Below are 19,170 nucleotides of genomic sequence, written 5' to 3' on the forward strand. Positions count from 1 at the left end.
AAACCAGTCTCCCCAGCCAGCCAAAACAAACCACATGAGTTTGTTAAATCAGCATCAATCAGTGATGCCTTCAGGGTCAACAAGGTCACTTCTCCTGACCTCTGTTGCTTGAGCAAGATGTGTGCCTATCTGAGATTATTCGCCTCCAAGCTTTGAGTTAAACAAAATGTAAATTGTGCAAATAAATTCTGCTGAAGGTACAGAAACTGCTGAGTAGTGATGCACTTCATCATGCAGCGTCTTCAGTAAAAACTGGGACTTGTACGAAGGCTTCAGTTGTGGATAAGATTAGCTTATTACAGCCTGTTATCTGTGACTCTGTATATATATGAAGCTTGCAGTACAGTAGATTAGCAGAGGGCCAAGAGAGGAGACGGATGGGAGAGAGAGTTTAAGGGGAGAAATAGAAAAACTGCAGGATAAGAGAGAGGCAGTGGGAGAGAGAGATAAGCAAGAGAGAAAGAGTGGCAGGGAGGGGTGGAAGGATAAACGAGTAGGATGTCAACTTATGTGCTCAAAGCTCAAACTCAGGTAGTGGAGTGATGGAGGGGGAAATGGCAAGAAGAGGAGATTTAAACAAGGAGACTTACATTGATTCCTTCCCAGGAAAACTCGGCACGGCCATGCTGGGGGAAGGAGGAGAGGGGAGGGGAAAGTGGGGAGGAAGGAGAGGGAGGGGAGGAGAAAAGTACAGGAAGGTATAGCAAAGGAGGGAAGAGAAGACGGAGATTTAAAAGAGGGAAGAGGAGATTTGGAACATAGACACCGGTCTTAGCCCTGAATTATGGTAATGTGAACATTTACATTTTGGACATCAGCAGTTTCCTCTGAAAATACACAAATTGTGTTTTGTAAGTGTGTGTTACACTCCTAACACAACTGTGTGTGCGTTTAAAACTTCACACTCTTCACACTCATCTAGAACTACTTTATTTGAAGTGAATCTGGCCTTAAAATGATTTACAAATTCAATCTTTGAAGTTGTTTGAATAAACCTGCAGGTACCCTGCGTACGTTTGTGACTGACCCTTGTTATATTCTGAAATTTTATCTGATATACAGTCACCCCTTATTCAGTGTAGTGTGTTCACTGGAGCTTGGAAATTATTATTTTGTAAATCTAACAAGGCACTTAAACCAGTGAATGATACCGCACAGGTACATGGGTTGTGCAGTGTGTGTGTAAATGTTAAAAGCAGTAGCCTGAAGACTGTAACAGTGAAATAGCTTTTATTTTAATCAGATAAGCCGAAGTGTAGAAAGAGAGGCAGAGGACACTAAAGCAGTTTCTGGAGCAGGGGAGACGTATAGAAATTGTGTGTAGCGCTGTGTTTTGTCAGCTGCACCATTCCTCTTTGTCCATCTACACTGCCCAGAATGTTTAGGTAACCAATGGATACCACTCAGCGGTGACCCTGTTGCCAGGGGCAACAGCAAATCTGATGGGTAGCCAAACCTGGACACCATTTATTTTGTGTCCTCATACATGTGCACATATGTACACACAAACACAGATGATCATGCATATTCATTGTACTGTACAGCAGACACAAGACAGTAAAGGGAACATTTTAAAAACTGGTTGCTCCAGAGAATTTAAATGCACTGCTGTCAAAAGGATTTTTGACACTCTTTTTTTAACATCCGGCCCTTTGTCACACTGCCCTAAAGAGTTTCTCCACTGGCACTTTCAGCTTGTTATCGTAGTTGTATCGTTCAAAGCCACAGATCACAGACTGCATGGGAGGTGAAACGGAAAATGCACTGAACTTTGTGTCAAAGTAAATGCCAAACTTTATCTCCTGTCTTCACAAAGCTGCTACCACAGAGGTGGATCAGACAGACCTTAGAGACATTGGTGAGTGTAAATTGGAATTTTATCTTAAAAGGTGCTATATGTAAGTTCATCCTCTCGTGTTGGACTGAAGGCAGGCTGGACACTACAGTGACTCATTATCGCAAAGTGGTATTATGGGATGGGCTGGGGTTATTCACCCACGTCGCTTCTAGATTGACTGTTAATACTAACGTTGGCTATGTAGCGATAGCAAAAACCTAGATATAGCACCATATAACAGCGACAAAAAAGTCGCACTTTTGGTGTCTTCCACTCTCACTTGTGCTCTTATGGGGAGAAAAAGTAATTTAAAGAGCTAGAAATAGATTTCAGGCACTCCGTTGGACAGTTAGGAGTGAAAAGCTTTTAGTAAATCAGGTATATAAACACACTAGCCTTCATCAGAGTCTTGTCTCTACTTGAAAATGTAAAGCTACACACGATCACTTTTGTTAGTGATTACTCTATTGTAGAAACCCAAAGGAAGGAAGAAGACAATCGTTTTATGGTTGTGATTTCAGCTTTCTGTTGAGCTCCATGTCTCTCAGCAGAGAAATGACCGTAGCCCACAGTAATAAGAAGTTCATTACATAAATAGATCAAATCATCAGCATTTCATCATGAGAGAAGATGCTCTCCTCTCACTGCAGCCCCAGTTGTTTGATTTGCAGATGAACTTCAGGTAGATTTTTATGTAACATTTCATCTGGTGCAGCTGCAAAGGTGCATCATTCATCTCATTGTGTTATTCTGAAAAAAAAAAATACTAAAAGAAAAAGTAATTGAACAGGTCAGGTGCCCCTTCATGATATTATTATTACTGCTGAGATAAACAACCAAACAAAGCGAATAATAATAAAAATGCTAATACAGTAATAACCTGAGTGGTGAAACATGGACTGCCTCATTTGAATTTGGCACTAAAAGAAAGAATGAGGACAGAAAACCTGTATTAGTGGTGATAAAACATTAAGATGGTGCTCGCACTCTGTATTTATTCATGCTTTAATCAGCAGCTGCTGGGCAGACTCTATAACCAGAATATCTACATGAGTGAATTTAAATTTGGGCCTGACTTTGTTTAAGGCCTTCTTGCCCTGATTAACATTTTTCATCCAGTGTCAAGTACAAAGGGTTGGTTAGCAAATTGAAAACATGGGCGAGCTGAAACTGAAAGCTAGAATTAATTCTGTCTTCCTGCAGGCCCCTTTTCGCTATCTGGGAAGCATTGATGTAATATTCATGTCAGAGATGTTTATTTTCATGACAAGTGAATGAGGAATAAGAATAATCCTGCTCTAACAAAGCAGCCCCTGAGATGTGGCAGAGGGATTTAGCAAAACCTTGCACAAGTCACCAGCCGCCTTGTTGGGTTTCTGCCTCAGATTCACATTAACAAGAACTGGGGAACGATCTGGGGAATAATTAAAACAGATGCAGTAACAAGCACACCTGAGTCAGAGCTGGACCAGAGCAAGAAATACACTTCCATCTTCTTTTTAACCTTCATTTATTCATGGAAACGACGTGTTGTTAATCTCAAACACTCACTGCGGAAAACTCACACAGCTGACAGACTGAACTGCAGTAATTGAATAATGCTTTATTTAATCTCAAAAGCTAATGAACATGCTCAGCAGTGGAGCTGCAGCTTGGACTGAAGCAAATTAATCTTTCACTTTCAACAACTAGGATAAATCTCTCAGAGATCGGAGGCAACCCGAGGAGGAATCATCTCATTGTAATCTATTACTCATGTAAGAAATATACTCAACAACAGCAATATATTATTTAAATTTATGAAATATTTAGTGATGATAATGTATTCAGTGTTAAAGGGACATTGATTCATCCATGACCTCTTGGTGTCCTGTAGGAATTAGAACAACACTGATAAACATTATCTTCTCTTGTACTTTGGATGTTGCTGCAAGACTGTGAAGTGACAAAATACCACCTTCAAACAGCGTTTATAAATTCTAACAAGACTTGGTTGTTAAGTTTAGAGTCTGCCACACTTTTGCTTCTGTCTTGCTGCGTGTGTGTACTGTGAGGCAGTCGACTGACATTATGTTTGCCGACTCAGGGTGTTTGCGATGGATGCGTCTGTTCACCATCTTAGTTTATTATGTTAGGTTGCTAACACTTGCTGATTAGCACTAAACACAAAGGACATTCAAACTGATGATGGTGCTCGATGGAAAGTCAGCGAGTCACCAGAGTTTTTACATTCATGCTGAATAACATATGAATGTGTTTACCAAATTTGATTTCATGGAGACATTTCACTAAAAACCAAACTTGTCAACCTTAGTAGGATTCATCCACTGAATACCACTAATGTTTGTACAGTATTTCATGGCAATCAATCCAATATTTGTTGAGATATTTCTGTCGGGAACCAGCCACGCTGCTAGTAAGGGAAGATAAGCACATATACAGCACATTGAGCCTTGAAATCTGAGCAACTGGCCCTGTAATCATTCAGCCCTTGGTACTGATCAACGACCCTGACAACCTCTGCAGATAAATTATCATCATTTTGTGTTATGGGGCAGAAAACTGCAAACTGAAATTATTCAGAAAATGCAAACAACAACAGGGTTCAGGGTCAAAGTGTTGCTCATGTAAAGGAATAAATAACTGTGTGTGTCGGAGGCTCTGCCATGATTTATAATGGTCAAGCGTCCAAGATGCAAGTGGTAACAGTGGTGTCATCTGTGTCCTTGGACGGGGTGTGTGTGTTATTAACGCAGCTTGCGTCAGAGATCTCAGGATTTGGATTCAGAGACACCCCTCGGTGTGTGAATGTTAAGCTCTCATCGTCAGCCGAGGACGAAAAATTCAGACGTCATCGCCATCTTTTGTAATGTGTGCATGCGTGATCACATTTTCGCATTTAAACAGACTGCATAAAGTATATAGCAGCTGAGTTCTCCACCGTTGCCTTGTCAATAGTGGATTTTCCTGAATCGAAGTGAGACGCAGCAGCATTGTGCGAGCTGAAACCTGAATCCATTCAGCCACGATAACACTGACAGTCTCTCAGTAAACTGACATTCTCAGCTCAACATTTAACTCTGGTTAAATCAGCTCTTTATGCTGGTGGGGCAGACAGTTTACACAATAATAACTACTTTCTATCCATTTGTCCATTTTCTATACCTAGTTATTTAGGGTCACAGGGTGCTTAAGCCTATCCCAGCATGCAATGGGCCAAATGCAGGGAACAGAACTACTTTCTGTTGTGGTTATTTTCTTCTTTCTTATTATGTGATCTACTGCAGATATACCGCACAGTCATAACAGGTGCACGCTACCAATCATAGAGTTATAAATACAGTAATTCTAACTTATAATACCAACAGGTGTTGATTGAAATTCAGGGAAGAACAGAAAAACCTTATTTTGTATAGTTATAATAATGGGGCTCAGGAGGTCTTTTAATTTCATATTTATTTCTGTTACAACATTAAAAGTGTCGAGGCCCCTTTGGTCCAAATGGTTAAAGTTTATCAGTGGCTCAGTGGGACAATAAGTCACATAAAGAGCGAAATAATGCATAATAGAAACCAGTGAAACAGTTTTGTATTACATGCAAGATAAGCAATTAATTTAAATTTTAGAGCTGTGGGATCATCTTGCTAAAAGAGCAGCTAATCTTTAAAGAATTTCATTAGTTTTAAAGGCGCATGCTGTGAAAATACAGTTTCAGAAGCTCTTTCACATTTAAAATATAATTTAAATCCTGATGGGAAACATTACAGTTTTGGCAAGAAAATGGGAAACATTAAAGAAACTGAATAGTGGTGAAATATCTAACTGTAGCTTTTAAGGAGATGTCTTTGTGGTCTCATCTTTCAGAAACTCATTTGAAGTCTAAAACCCTGGTACTGAGGAGAAATGTTAATGCAGATAAACTGGACTATAGAGCTGCAGCTACTGTAAATCTCAGTCAGATCTGTTTGTGTTTTCAATCCACTTGTGTGAGTTTGGAAGGCGTATATCCTCAGAGGAGATCTGATAGGAGCACTCAGTATTGATCTGACTTTTAGTGGAACCACAAACAGGCTGATGTTTCAGCTAATGTGCCTTTCACTGAGACTAATGCAACAGGGATGTTTTCCTCACTTTAGTTGACACAGTTTAATGTGCAAATGTGAGTCCAGCTTGATGAGCTCATACCTTTGATTTCCTTGTTCGGTGGTAAAACGTTGCCTGTAGTTTGTCTGTGATGTAAAGTTTTTAAAAAGGTGCTTTCACACTTTAAATGTTTGGTGCAGTTTAATCAAAGTCTGACACATTTACTTACTAAAAAGAGACTGTATGAATTAATAATGAGTGTGTATAAAACTAATTAAAGCTTCTGATGACAGATTACTGCATCATGTGCTGTGATATTAGTTCAACCTTTATTGTAAAGGCTAGAAAAGGTCTGATCATGCATCATTTGTACAGTACGAACTGCAGCACTGCAAATGTAAAACTATTGGAATCAGACAACTATTGGATGGATTGCCATGAAATTTGGTACAGACATTCATGCCCTGCTTGGGATGTGAACAACTTTAGTAATTAAGTAATTTATTAACTTTTCATTTAGCACCACCATCAATTTGTCAAGTACTTTGGTTCATTACCAAATACCCACAAAACAAGTGACATTCCCATCAGCTTCAGCTGGACTTTGTGCTTAATGCTGTTTAGCAGATGCTAGCATGCTAAAATTCTCAACTCAGGTGGTAAGCATGGTAGAAATTATACCTGCTAAACATCAGCAGGTTAGCATTGTCATTGTGAGAATGTTAGCATGCTGAGGTTAGCATTTAGCTCAAAGCACTGCTGTTCAGCCCAAGAGCTGCTCTTAGCCTAGTTTTAATCTTCATCTGAATTTGGATATAGTTAAAAAAAAAAAAAAAGTACAGACTTCATAGTTTTAGTTAAAAATAGATGAAACAACATGAATCAACCGTCAGTAACAAAATAATGAGAGAAAAGAGCTGTGAAATCTGCAACTTCAGCAGATTCATAAGTTGAGAATTTTGTACAGATTCCCCCATCAGTCTCCTCTTCATTAAAGATTTGCTGTTTATTTCATAATAATGTGTTGTTTTCTTCTGTGGTCTAAAGTTTGGATCTTTATCTCTGATTCTCTCACGTTCACAGCCTGTATTTTCTTTTCCATCTTTTATAATCAATGTTTTTGCATTTCAGACACTGTGTATAATATTTATTTCATCTGTAGTGTTTTGTTTATCGCACTAGGTTCAGAGCCCCCCGTCTCTAAGTCTGAGTCATGTCTCCCAGCTCCTGTATTATATTCTGTCAAATCCCTCTCCATCTTCTCGCCTCTCTCTCTGCAGGTCTATAAATTACGCAGAGGAGTCATGTTTGAGGAAGTAAACAACTCGAGGGCCGCCATGGGATCAGTGCTCAACAAGAACAGCACTCGATCACAATGAATTCTGCTACTGATGCCATGGCCACCGCGGGTCAACACTGAACCAAAGCTTCAAAGTTTCTGTTTAAGGTGGGAATGTAGAAAGGGAGAAGACAGGGTGACAGAAAAACACAGGGGTCATGGGAAATGTGGTCCTAAAATTACCAGGACTGGCTACCACTGGTAGAGTCTACTGGTCATTTCCATCTTGGTTTCACTTGTAAGCTGTAATTAACTTAGCTGTAATGTAACAATAGTGGCAAGTTCACCTTTGAAATATTTTTACAGTAATAAAACTACTGGTGTGTGATGGCCTTCCAACCTTTGCGTAGGAAGAAAAATGACAACACTAAAGAAAAGAAAGCAGCAGCCAGTGATGGAAAAACAATAAGATGGATGTCTCTGTTTTTGTCTCCCTCTCTCTCCCATTCCTTCTGCTGCTCTCTCTCTCCCCAGGGTCCACAGCTGAGAAGTGATACATGGCTCAGTAATAGTCTGAGCCCTGGGGGGAGCAGCTCTGTGGCCTTGGTAAGAGACTATCAACACACACACACCTTCACACCCAGTCACGCACAGCCAGTCATGAGAGTGCAGGCAGGCACACAGGAGTACACACAGGTTTGACTAAAATGAGCTTCTGAAGGCCAACACCAATATTTCCTGCGAATATATCCTCACTCTTTTCCCTTTTTTCCATTTTCTTTTGAGATATTGAGACATGTTTGCTAGTTCTAATTAATATTCTTCTTGTCTGGTTTGAAAAGCATCTCAAACAGCATGGCACAGTACAACTTTCCAGAGAAGCCGAGACAGCTGCATTTCTTTAAGGATTAGCAACTCTTTAAAGCAAGGTGACAGTCAGGAAAATATGTGATGTGTTACTTATTTAAAATGAAGGATTAACTCAACAAACAGGTGGTAGATGCAGTGTAGTCAGAACGTACACATTTGTTGTGTTGTCTCAGCGCTGCAGAACTCAGATTGGGTGAGAGACAGGGTAGACCCCGGACAAGTTGCCAAACTATCACAGGGCTGACACGTGCAGACAGACCATTCACACCTCCGCCAGTTTGGACTCACTAATTAATCTCGACTATGGAATGTGGGAGAAAACTGGAGCTCCCGCAGCCTCATGGAGACACGCAAACTCCAGACAGAAAAGCTCTGTTTGGCTGAAAAATTCAAACCCGCAGAGCAGATCAATTAATATAAACTTTCTTGGACAAATTAAAGTCTTCAGACCTATTGTCTTGAGTTCTTGCCTTTCCTGTACAGAAAGTATAGAGACAGACAAGGTGTGACATGCAAAAAAGAAAGCAGCTGCAGTCATATTGTGTGCGCCTTAACCACTTGGCCACCAGAACGCCCAGTTGTATTTAATATTTCACTGACTGTCTGAAATCTGCAGCTCTCAGACATCTCCAGTGATTCTCTGCCAGACAGGTACATCTTCTCCTCAAGGGCTTTTTGCCTTCAGTCTGGATTCCATGAGTAAAAAAAAAAATCATTTGGATTAAAGGATATCTGGTATTTTACAGTAAATGACCCTGACACTTACTAATCAAGCAACTCCTGTGTTCTGCAAGGTAAAATAACAGTTTTTGTCAGTGGAGTCTGGGACACATAGCAATGTTTCAACTCAGAATAATAATCTGAGCCTGTCAGTGGTAAAAACAAGCACTTAAGTGGACGTACTTTGACATGGACAGTTGCCCATTGGATTACATTACAGCAGCTGTTTGGTCGCTTAGTATGCCATTCTACACCCAGGCGCAAAAATAGTTATTCTTTAAGGTCAGCTGACTGACTTTTCCAGTCAAGAACTGTTTAGCCATTAAAAAAAACTCATCAGCTTTGTTTGTGCGTTAGGAAGGTTTGAGCCCTGATGAATTTAGCTAAAATTGTATAAAACAAAGTGCACAATAGGAATGTGAATACCCTTAAAGCTGAGAGACATACCTTTAATGTAGTACTCATTAAAAGACTAGTTCACTGATTCAGCATTGCACTGCTGTAACAAAGTGGTAAACGCACTTATTTATAACTCCACACCCTCAGATTTTTTAAATTTAGTAGTGTCCAGACCTAACTGTTGCTGAATCCGTCCCTCAGACTTCAAGCCGCTCCCTCGTATTCACTACTCATACACAGTCTTACTCTCCCAGACCTGTGAACAGACTTTGATGTGTGAAATTGGTGTTAACCTTTTTCTTCATTCAGCCAACTTACAAAATGCCAGAGTACAGAGACAATACAACAAAAAGTCTGACACTGTCCAAATACTTTCTGACTGTACCTGTGTTCAAACACATGCGCACACACACAGACAGACACACACATGCTATGAAAAATCTATCCTCCACTCATTGTGAATCTGTCTTTTCTTCCAAAGTTTACAAGTAAGCGACCTTTCATGAGGCCGAGGCCCGGCCGTCTAACAGCAGGAGGCAGCTCTGGGTGAGTAACGGCGCTTCTTTTTCTCACCTCTAAAAGATTTGAGGAGACATGAAACGACACTCTCACACGCCACCATTTCTTTCTGGAGACTGTTCAGATGTAAGAGGAGAGCTGAGGACACCAGAGTCAGTGTCTTTTGTATTCAGTCACAGTGGCTTTCAGCTAAATGGAAAAATAGATTGATGTGTGCAGTAATGGTGGAGAGATTAAGAAAAAAAAGAAAAGATAATAGCATTTTACCTGATCTCCATCTTTCCGTACCGGCACCGCATCCACTGCTGGTGAGGCAAAGAGAGACAAAAACAAAGAGAGAGAGATGAATTTAAGATAATTTCTTTATCACGTCAGTAGCTCCAGGTATCAAGCCATGTGCAGAAAAAACAGATGCAAGAAAATAGAAAATATCAGGCCAGAGAACACAATTTCTTTGTCTCAACCATCTGTGATAGCAGAGGGCAAACGAGGAAGGGAGAGACAGGAAGAGGAGTGAGCGAGGAACACAGACAGAGAGGGAGAAGGAGATAACAGTGTGACACAAGTCTAATACTGACTACTGTCAATAGTGAACATGTAAGAGAAAACAGAGGCTGTTATTTTCTGGTTTACTGATCTTACCCTCTCCTTATATGACATAATGACCTTGACTCTGACCTTAGCAGTAAATTAAGTTATGTAATCCAATGGAAAACATTCATGTACCCTGCTGAAGCATTGTCTTCAGTGTATGTGTTCAGTGACAGTATTCTGGTCTAATAATCAGACTGATTTGTTGTTTTGTTTTCACTTCATTATCTACTCTGACCTCGTCCTAATGGCAGCAGTTTTCTATCTGGGAGACGTTGCTTGTTTTTGTCCTAACCAATTAGTAGTGAGTGGCATATCCGTCCAGTCAGCTTTAATGTAACATTTGTCATGTCAGTCAAAGGATACCTCTGGTATTTTTGAACTTGGGCCTTATTTTCCCATGTTTATGGGTATAAATGAAAGGTGTACACACAGCTACTGCAGTGTAATCCAATCGGAAATGTCCATCAAAGTACGCCCTCTTGTTTTTAGCACCAACAGGCTCAGCTTGTTATTATAAGTGTCTGAGATTCCTACAGTGATAGTGTGTTGCAGTGTGTTGCAGAAGAAGTATTCAGATCCTTTATGTAAGTAAAAGTACCTCACAAAATCCCAGAAGTCTTGCTGGATGTTGAATAATGCAGAGAACCATGAAAAAAGAACCAAGGCACTCTGTCCTCAGGTAGAGTAATATTATTAATTTATTCCTCGGATGTTGGCAGTAAACAGACCAACATGTATCAACTCTAGGTCTTCACGAGGGTCTGACAAACACATAATCAGTTTGAGTTACATACCAGCAGTAGGTGGCATTACTCTCAACAGCTGTGGCCTTATATGTAGCTCATAGCCCATTCTCCTTTGTAAACTACCTTACAACAAGGCCAGCAGATTTTTGATCATTCATCATTCATTTTTTTAATTGAATTAATTATTTGTGATCCCTAATAATTAAATTGTGTTACAATAATCTCATGGTGGAAAGTGAAGTTACTGGTTGTTAAAAGAGATGCTGTCAGTTTAATGGACTTATTCCCTATTACAGTCATTTCCATTTGCCCGAGGCTGTGAATAAGTAAAGTTGATTAAGAACCCAGTTTGTTTGCAGTTGCAGAAAGATCAAAACTAATTGATATTTACTTTTTCTGCCAGTGGAGTGGTGAGTTTTCTTGGGTTTAGTTGCAGGACTTTCTTCATTTTTGATTGTGTTGCCTGTGTTCGCTCCTCCAGTGCCAGCAGTGTGTTGAAAAGGCTGGATGAGTGTCACTTGTCATGCTTACCTTCCATTAATGGCAGTTTAAATGGAGAAGCCAGGTACAGAATACATCATTAAACTGCAACAAGTGTTCAGGCAGCCAGACTTTAAACCGAGGTGGGTTTATTCTTAGTGGTTTTTGATCATTCAAGTTGTTAGAAAAACAGACTGGTGCAGTTGCCAGACACTGAAACTCTGAGAACTTTAAATCATGTACTCAGGGATATGAATAACTGTTTGTGGCATCCCTCCCACTCTGTCTGGTGGAGCTGTCCTTGTTGCTCCTGCTATGATTCAGGTGCCTTGGGAGCTGTTGTGGTTCACCTGGTCTTCCCGGGCCCTGAAGGCTATAAAAGCTCGCCCATTAGCTCATTTTCTGTCTCGCATCCAGCTGGCATCCACCTTGTTTGTTTTCCCTCTTTGATTTGGCAGCATTCAGCACTTCCACAGCACAAACCTCACACATCTCTGCTTTTAGGGCTAAAAGTAATGACTATTTTTATTACTTTTAAATTTACTTCACACAGAGAAAAGCAGCAAATTCTCACACTGTTTGTGTTTGATGAATGACTTCAGCAGCAAGTCAGTGATCAGTATTGTCGCTGATTAATTTTCTAATCGACAAATTGTTTCTGCGCTACATGCTCTGCTCTCACTGTTGATTTTTATTCACTTAAACACTGCATGATTTCATTAAGTTAAATCTGAATAAGGACTTCTTGTTTTTGTCGCAATCTGTCAGCTAGATTGTGACAGTATGTTCCATGTAAGCGTCTATAGACAAAAACAGGATGTGACTCATAAGCGAGACGCTAGAGTGCATGTAAAAACACTCAATCCTCTCACGTGGACTCGTGGATCATAAAGCATCAATTGAATCCAGTCTTTTCTCTCAGAATCGCCATCTTTTATCGCAGTATTAAGATGAGTGAAAATGAAATCTCCGTCCAGTATAACACTCAGAGCCAGCCCTAAAATTAGATTAATTATCCACGCCATGCCTTGGCACAGGGGGGCACGACCTGTATGAGTCAGCGAGGCCTGGGATGTTGAAGGATATTAGATTTAAGTGGCGATGAAAGGAGAGGCTTCCCCCTTGTTAACACAAATTATAACCCACATCTCTAATATCTCGTGGTAAGAAGTGAGATAAAAATGCTGCGTCGCCTCCCCACAGCTCCTGTTGGATCCAAAACGCTGCAGGAGACACTAAAATACTCAAAGTCAAGTGCTATGAAATTAGTCTAACTTCAGCTACAAATAACAGAGGTCAAGATAAGGGTGCTTATGTAGGAAATTGCTTAAGTTGTTGAATATCACTCTAAGATTGTTTCAAGCAGGAATAATCTTGAGTTTTCTACACTCATCAGTGGAGCAGTTCATCGTTCAAAGCTTAAAAATCCTCCTTTATCCCATCACCTCTCTTTCATCTACTCTTTGATGAAAGGCTGATTGAAGTGGATTTAACAGCTGAAATCAATAAGGCAGCCATGACTCACTTATCAGTCTGCTTCGCTCTAATAGCCAACATTTCTTATGTATTGTATTCTCAACATATGGCCCAACATCCACACTGATGCCGTCAGCATTGATTTCGTGCTCTCTGCCAGGTCCCACCCCCGCCGGAGGGAGCGCTGCCAATCGACGACACCTAAAAATACCTCAGCCTTCATACTCCCCTCAATGGAGACTTAAGCTTTCCATCCAAATCAATATCAATAAAACCCTTCTGGGCAAAGGGCGGAGGTGGTGGGAGAAGGGGGGGTGTCGTCACTGTTCGGGGGTAGAAGATACAGTCTGGAGATGTTGCACTTCATCTCAAGGGACAAGAAATGACAGCTATAAACCAAAGTTGCTCCAAGCAATCGATTCACACAGGTCAAAAGAACCTACTGTTGAGCTAGAAATAAAGCTTGATTTAACAATGTTATGTATCCATTTGGAAACAAGGAAGATACTCCAAGAAACGATTTATTTCTGCTCCCAATTGTTGCCATGTCCATTAGTTTTTTCTTTCCTCTTGTTGATAACTGCCTAAAAGTCCATGACATGATGACACATCCAAATTTTCCAGCAGCTATTACAGATAACAGTGAGGCTGCTCTGGCCTGATATATTTTCGTTTTCATTTCAGGTTTATTTCACGAGGCTGGTCCACTCGGGGGGGGGGGGGTTCAGAGAGGGTTTTGATATCAGAAAATGTTTTTAGACAACAGCAACAGTAAACGTCAGGTTCTGGTTTCAGTCCTGCTGAATCAAAGAGTGAGAGCTTCTTTGTAAAGTCTCCAGTTAACGTCAGCATCAATAACAGAGAAATCCATTATCACAGGGGATGAACAGAGAACATCTTCACCCACAGGAACAGGAAACAGCCCAGAAAGTAATGCAGCAAAATGTCTGCTTTTAGTGTCTTTTTAATTCACTCTCTTGGTCCTATGTTAACTACAGTAAGCAGTTTTTTTGGGCCACCTGTGGGCAGCAGAAAACGACGTTAAATGATGAACTGAAAGTCCTTTTAAAAAAACTCAGTAAAGCCGAGGGGAGCTTCAGATTCAGATGATATTTCTCTGTAGGTTCATCACTATGAGCAACACCTTTCATACTGCCATGTTGTTTTCCAGCCTGGTATCACCAAATGGTGCATGAGTACTACGCTAATTTCTTTCGACATTTTGCCTGTTATCACTGCATTTTTTCCTTTTCATGTGTTATTTCATGTCATTGATCTCTACTGACTTATATTGTACAGCGACTCTAACCCAACATTGTAATCAGCCAACCATCACACCTTAATGTTTCCTAATGGCTGTGTTATTGCTACAGATTTTGGTCGTCATGAGGACTAACCAGCGTTAAATGACACATGAAAAGTTTAAAATGTGTAGACATGACAGGCAAAATGTCCTTAAAAGTGGCTTTCTATTTATACGCCATCCCATCATATCACATTGTGTTTTCACACTGTCATTTAATTTGACAGTGATTATAAAAATAATCAACAATAGCCAGTTTAACTGTGTCATCATAATTGTCAGAACCTTGCAAAATGACCTGTATGACTTTTCCAAAAGTGACTCATCAGGGTTTTCTAACCCGTCACATCCATGATTAAGGTGAGACCAGTAAAACTGCTTGTAGTTAGTTGATTAGGTGATGTAACACAATTTGTTTGCTCTCAGTGGGTCTTTGTTACAGCAAGGTCATACAACTTCTGACTTTGCTACTTAGATATTTTTTGTCTGATGTTCCAACAGTGCCGCTGTTTTTCTGGTGAGGACACAACACATTCAGGTCCGTCCTCCAGAGATGATTTAGACACACATTCTAGGTACCGCAGAGATGAATGAGAGAGTGAGTTTATACAACAGCAGAAGAAGAGTACTGCGCAAATGAGGAGAAGGAATTTCCTTTGAAATAGTTTGAAATGATTCCTGAGCTGACCCTCACCCACACAGTTATACATGTGTTAACATGAACACACTTAGCACAGACATGTTTCATAACACATTTTTCAGGCCTGACCCTGCACCTCGGGTGAAGGACAACTTTTGTAGTGAATTCAGCTGACTTATTCAACTTTGTTAGACATGCTCTCTCTCTCCCTCTCTCTCCCTCTCTCTCAGTGTTAATGAAAGGCATGCAGTCTTAGTCATGACTCGGCTCTCTGTGAGTACATTTGAGATGCGACCCAGGGGATCCTGGAGGCCATTTACTCCACACAACACACCCACACGCATGGAGGCGTACACAAACTCACTAACACACACAACATAGACCTCTGGAGTTTATGGAGCTCCTTGCGAGAGCCACAGGGGAGGAAGGAGAGGGTGAGAGAGACACAGAGGGAAGCTGAAGGCTCTCAAAAAGACAGAGGGGGGGGTGGTATTGAAAAGGGAATGGAGGAGGGAAACAAAACCAAGAGACTGATCGAAGCTCAAAACCGCAGGGCAGAGGGTATGTCGAGGAGAGAACAGCAAGGACTGCTGGAAAAATAAGATAAAGCAAAAAGCTAGAAAGATAAGAAAAGGAGAAGGAGTGGAGGAAGAGAAGAAGCAGGGACCATTAAAGACCTTATTTATGTCCCATTTACTTGACACCTACTACTATGACAAATTTGTGTGTGAATTAGAATAAGATAAATAATTCTTCAAGCCCAAAAATGTACAGGTATTTCATTAAATACTGCACTCACTTTGATAGCACATCATAGCAGTTGTTTGGACTAATAAGATTCGTATGTTTATATTTAGTAGTTGGACTAGCAAGTCGAAGTATAATCTGTTTTCCTTTATTGTTTTGGTTTTCCAGCCAAAACTCTGCGTTCATCAGCAACAGTCTCCAGCCACATTATACCCTAAACCCACAATAACAAACTGCACACTACCTGCCCTGCACCACAACGCAAACAAAGTTCTGTGACACTGGTGAACATAGTGAAGTGTTTATCAGCTAAAGAGCCAGATATAATACCAAAACAGAGCTAAAGAGAGAGTGATTATTGGATTTGTGTCCTGAAACACATCACATGAATGTTAACGTTGCTGTGTTATTGTTTTCCAAAGCCCAGCTTCCACTTTCTATAGCAGCGGGGTCTGCGAGGGTCTGTGTGATGTACATTTGTCATCTGCTCATGTTTGCAAGAGTCCACACAGACGTCTGTGTGCCAAACTCTTGTTTAATTTGATCAGAGCAGAAATATAAAATACATAATTTCCTTTGCAGCAGAATATTCTATCTCCTTATAAGTGTTGAATCCATACGTTGTGTAATTATGTGACTGATTTTACCACCATGACACTTTGAGGAAAACTGAAAGATGCTAATACTTATCCATGAACTGTACTTGGTAATTATTCTGAATCTGTGTTTGATTATGAATTAAAGCGTGTTTTCTGAAGCTGCAGTATAATTTTTGCTTGTTAGACTGTGAATCACGCAGCTCAGAGCCTCTGAGGTTTGGTACAGTATGTGTGAGGCTACTGACCTTTGAGGAAAAGGTCATTTCTGTTTGTGCACATCGCCAAAGTCTCTGCAGTGGAGTCGCACAAAAACAAAAGACCATCAGATATAAAAGGAAAGGCCTTCTTCTTTTTGACCTCAGGTGTCAGTTACAGTCATGTGGATTACATTTAAAAATAGTTAAGAGCTGTGGATTTCATTAATATACATGTATAAAACAAAAATAGCTCTCACTCGTATTCTCTTTAAAACAGCCATTAAACATATAATCTCAATGTTTACTGTGGCAGTCAGTTCTGTTATAATTAGAAAATAAAGTGTTCTAATATACATAATTGGATTGCAGTGTTTAGTGTAGTTCATTCATTTTCAAAGTGAGAAAACAGTAATAGCAGCAAAATCAAATTGATCATTTGGCTCAAAACAAACGAAACAAATTAAACTTTTGAAAAAATCTAATTAGTTTCTGAATGCAGCTAAACTTCACTTCACAGACGATGTAGTTGAAAAGAGGCAGGTTAGGTTTCCATTGTAGTACCTCCAACCACAGAAAACAGCCCCACCGTTTTTCCTTTGGATTACTGCTGTCCTTAGAAAGCCTCTGCTACATTTTCCTCAGGCTATTCTTCTGTAGTCTGAAGATTACGAGGCCATGGTTGGTGCAGATGTTGGTGCTGCTCGGTCTAATCTGTTTGGCAACAAAGCAGAAGGTCTAAGGGAAAAGAATCTGAGACATCAAAGTATGACGGAGAAGTGCTGCCTGCCAAATGGCCTGCTGGAGCCTCACGCTTCATTTAGCCAATGAGAGTTTTTTACCTCAGTCAATCTGCTGGACAGTTTTGGCAACGTGTTTGTGTTCTTTCTCACTGACAAACCAACATTTGAGATTTACGTTGAAAGAGGGAGTCAGAGAGAGATTTGGGCTACTTTATTTAATCTGTCTTCAAAGCTGCACCAGAAAAGATATTTATGTGGAAATGCATCCGTTTTATCAGCATTAAACATGAGGAGGAGCTGCAGCAAAGAGGAGCTTTTTTTTTTCACAGTAATCGAGAACTGTGTGGTCATTTCTCTGCTCACAGGAAACTTAGACACAAACATTCAAACTCTCTTTCATTTGTCTGCTGAAAATATACTTTATCATCTCTTTCCTCTCATCTTTCGTTTATGACTGTAGCTATTTATTATTATTTTATTTATTATTTTTATTTTTTAGTGTTTTCAGTAACGATTTTGACTGAAATGATGTCTGCCTACAGGGTTTGCATGTCACCCTCTAGGGGTCATCAGACCAGAAAATGTATGTGTTACTCTGAGGGGCCATTACAAACAAATTTGGATGACTTTTTAATTGATCTGTCAGTTGTTGTTTTTTGATTAATCAGTGAAAAATGTCCATCACAGGTTCTCAGAGCCAGAGATGATGTCTTCACTTTGCTTGTTTTGTGCTACCAATAGTTCAAAAGCCTCAGATACAAGCATGTGTTACTCTATAAATGACCTAACTGATAAGCTCATTATCAGGAATTGTTGATTTTCTGCCAACAATGAATCGACTGATTGTCTCAGAGCATTGTTCGGTTCTTTGGTATAAAGCCACACAGATTGGCTGTATAGGTAAATATAAATGTCATCACATGGATACAAAATTAAGCAGGAAAGAAAGAAAAAAACACAGGAGACTGGTGGAAAAGCACCAAGGGAGGAGGGGAAGAGGAGATTGAAAGGGCAGATTTGTGTTAGAAAAGGTGTTACATTTAAAGTACTGCATTGCTTTAACGGCTCCATAAGGACTAATAAAGCTGCATTACTGCACCACAGGGACACAGGTGTGAGAGGGGAAGGGTGGGAGCAAGGAGGGAGGGAGAGGGGAGAGAGAGATGGAGCAGAGGGAAGGAGTGAGAGGAAGAGTTAGGGAGATTAGAGAGTGAATATATATGCTTAGGAAATATGATAAGATAAGAGTATATAGGTAGTTAGGGAGGGAGGAGGAGGGATATTCAGGGTAAAGAATCACAGGAGGCATTCAGTAGAGGCAGGGGAGAGGTGATGGGGGGATAGAGAGAGAAGGCAGAGGGAGGAGAAAAGGTAAGAGGGGAACTTAAAGGTGATCAACAGAGTGCAAAAGAGGAAGCCGTCACCTACAACATGCTACACATGGACATAGTTACACACACACACACACACACACACAGAGTGAGTGAGTGTCTAAGGAAGGGTGGCATTGTGGGATGCTGCAACAATAGGTCCTGACAGCTCTCTCTGGCAGACCCTCGCCTGTCTGCTGCCATCGCTCGGGGCACTGGGTGTGTGTTTCCATGTGTGTGTGCGTTCCTTTGTGTGCAAGCATTTCTTTGTGTGTGTGTGTGTGTGTGACAGTGATCCGAAGCGAAGTCTGGAGTCTGACTCACCTCCGCTTCAGCGGCAGACGCTCTGAACCGACACCAAACACTAAGGGAGTCCTGCTCACTATGGCTTGTTGGGGTAATACCTTCATCCATCCATCCGTCCATTCTTCTGTCTGACTGCGTGTGTGAATGTAGCATTTTATAAGATGCATTGGGCCACCCCATATTCCCTCAGGCCTCTGGAGGTTTCCGTTTGGTACGAACGTTCTTTCTCTTCTGAGCCATCGTTTCATCTGCTTATAAAAAAAGT

General features: G+C 40.6%; 1 protein-coding gene and 1 long non-coding RNA gene across 18 annotated transcripts in view; one reads left to right on the forward strand and one right to left on the reverse strand.

Annotated features, from left to right (window-relative positions):
• The window catches only part of LOC108886973 (protein FAM131B), a 43,457-nt gene that overhangs the window by 12,454 nt on the left and 11,833 nt on the right, over positions 1–19,170 (reverse strand). For 2 of the 6 annotated variants that reach the window (XM_018682144.2, XM_018682141.2), the window contains exons 2-3: positions 9,975–10,012; positions 591–626 (exon numbers count right to left, since the gene is read on the reverse strand). In XM_018682144.2, the coding sequence (XP_018537660.1) occupies positions 591–626; positions 9,975–10,012 (74 nt within the window). The remainder of the gene's footprint in view (positions 1–590; positions 627–9,974; positions 10,013–19,170) is intronic. The other 4 variants (XM_051069000.1, XM_018682145.2, XM_018682142.2 and 1 more) reach the window with 3 other exon arrangements.
• LOC127140978 (uncharacterized) overlaps positions 1–19,170 on the forward strand; it is a 57,879-nt gene that overhangs the window by 11,146 nt on the left and 27,563 nt on the right. For 11 of the 12 annotated variants that reach the window (XR_007811544.1, XR_007811504.1, XR_007811561.1 and 8 more), the window contains 3 exons: positions 7,201–7,367; positions 7,734–7,805; positions 9,670–9,734. This is a non-coding gene — a long non-coding RNA (uncharacterized LOC127140978). The remainder of the gene's footprint in view (positions 1–7,200; positions 7,368–7,733; positions 7,806–9,669; positions 9,735–19,170) is intronic. The other variant, XR_007811522.1, reaches the window with a different exon arrangement.

Source organism: Lates calcarifer, linkage group LG3 (assembly GCF_001640805.2).
Source record: "Lates calcarifer isolate ASB-BC8 linkage group LG3, TLL_Latcal_v3, whole genome shotgun sequence".
In the NCBI taxonomy this organism is placed as follows: Eukaryota; Metazoa; Chordata; class Actinopteri; family Centropomidae; genus Lates; species Lates calcarifer.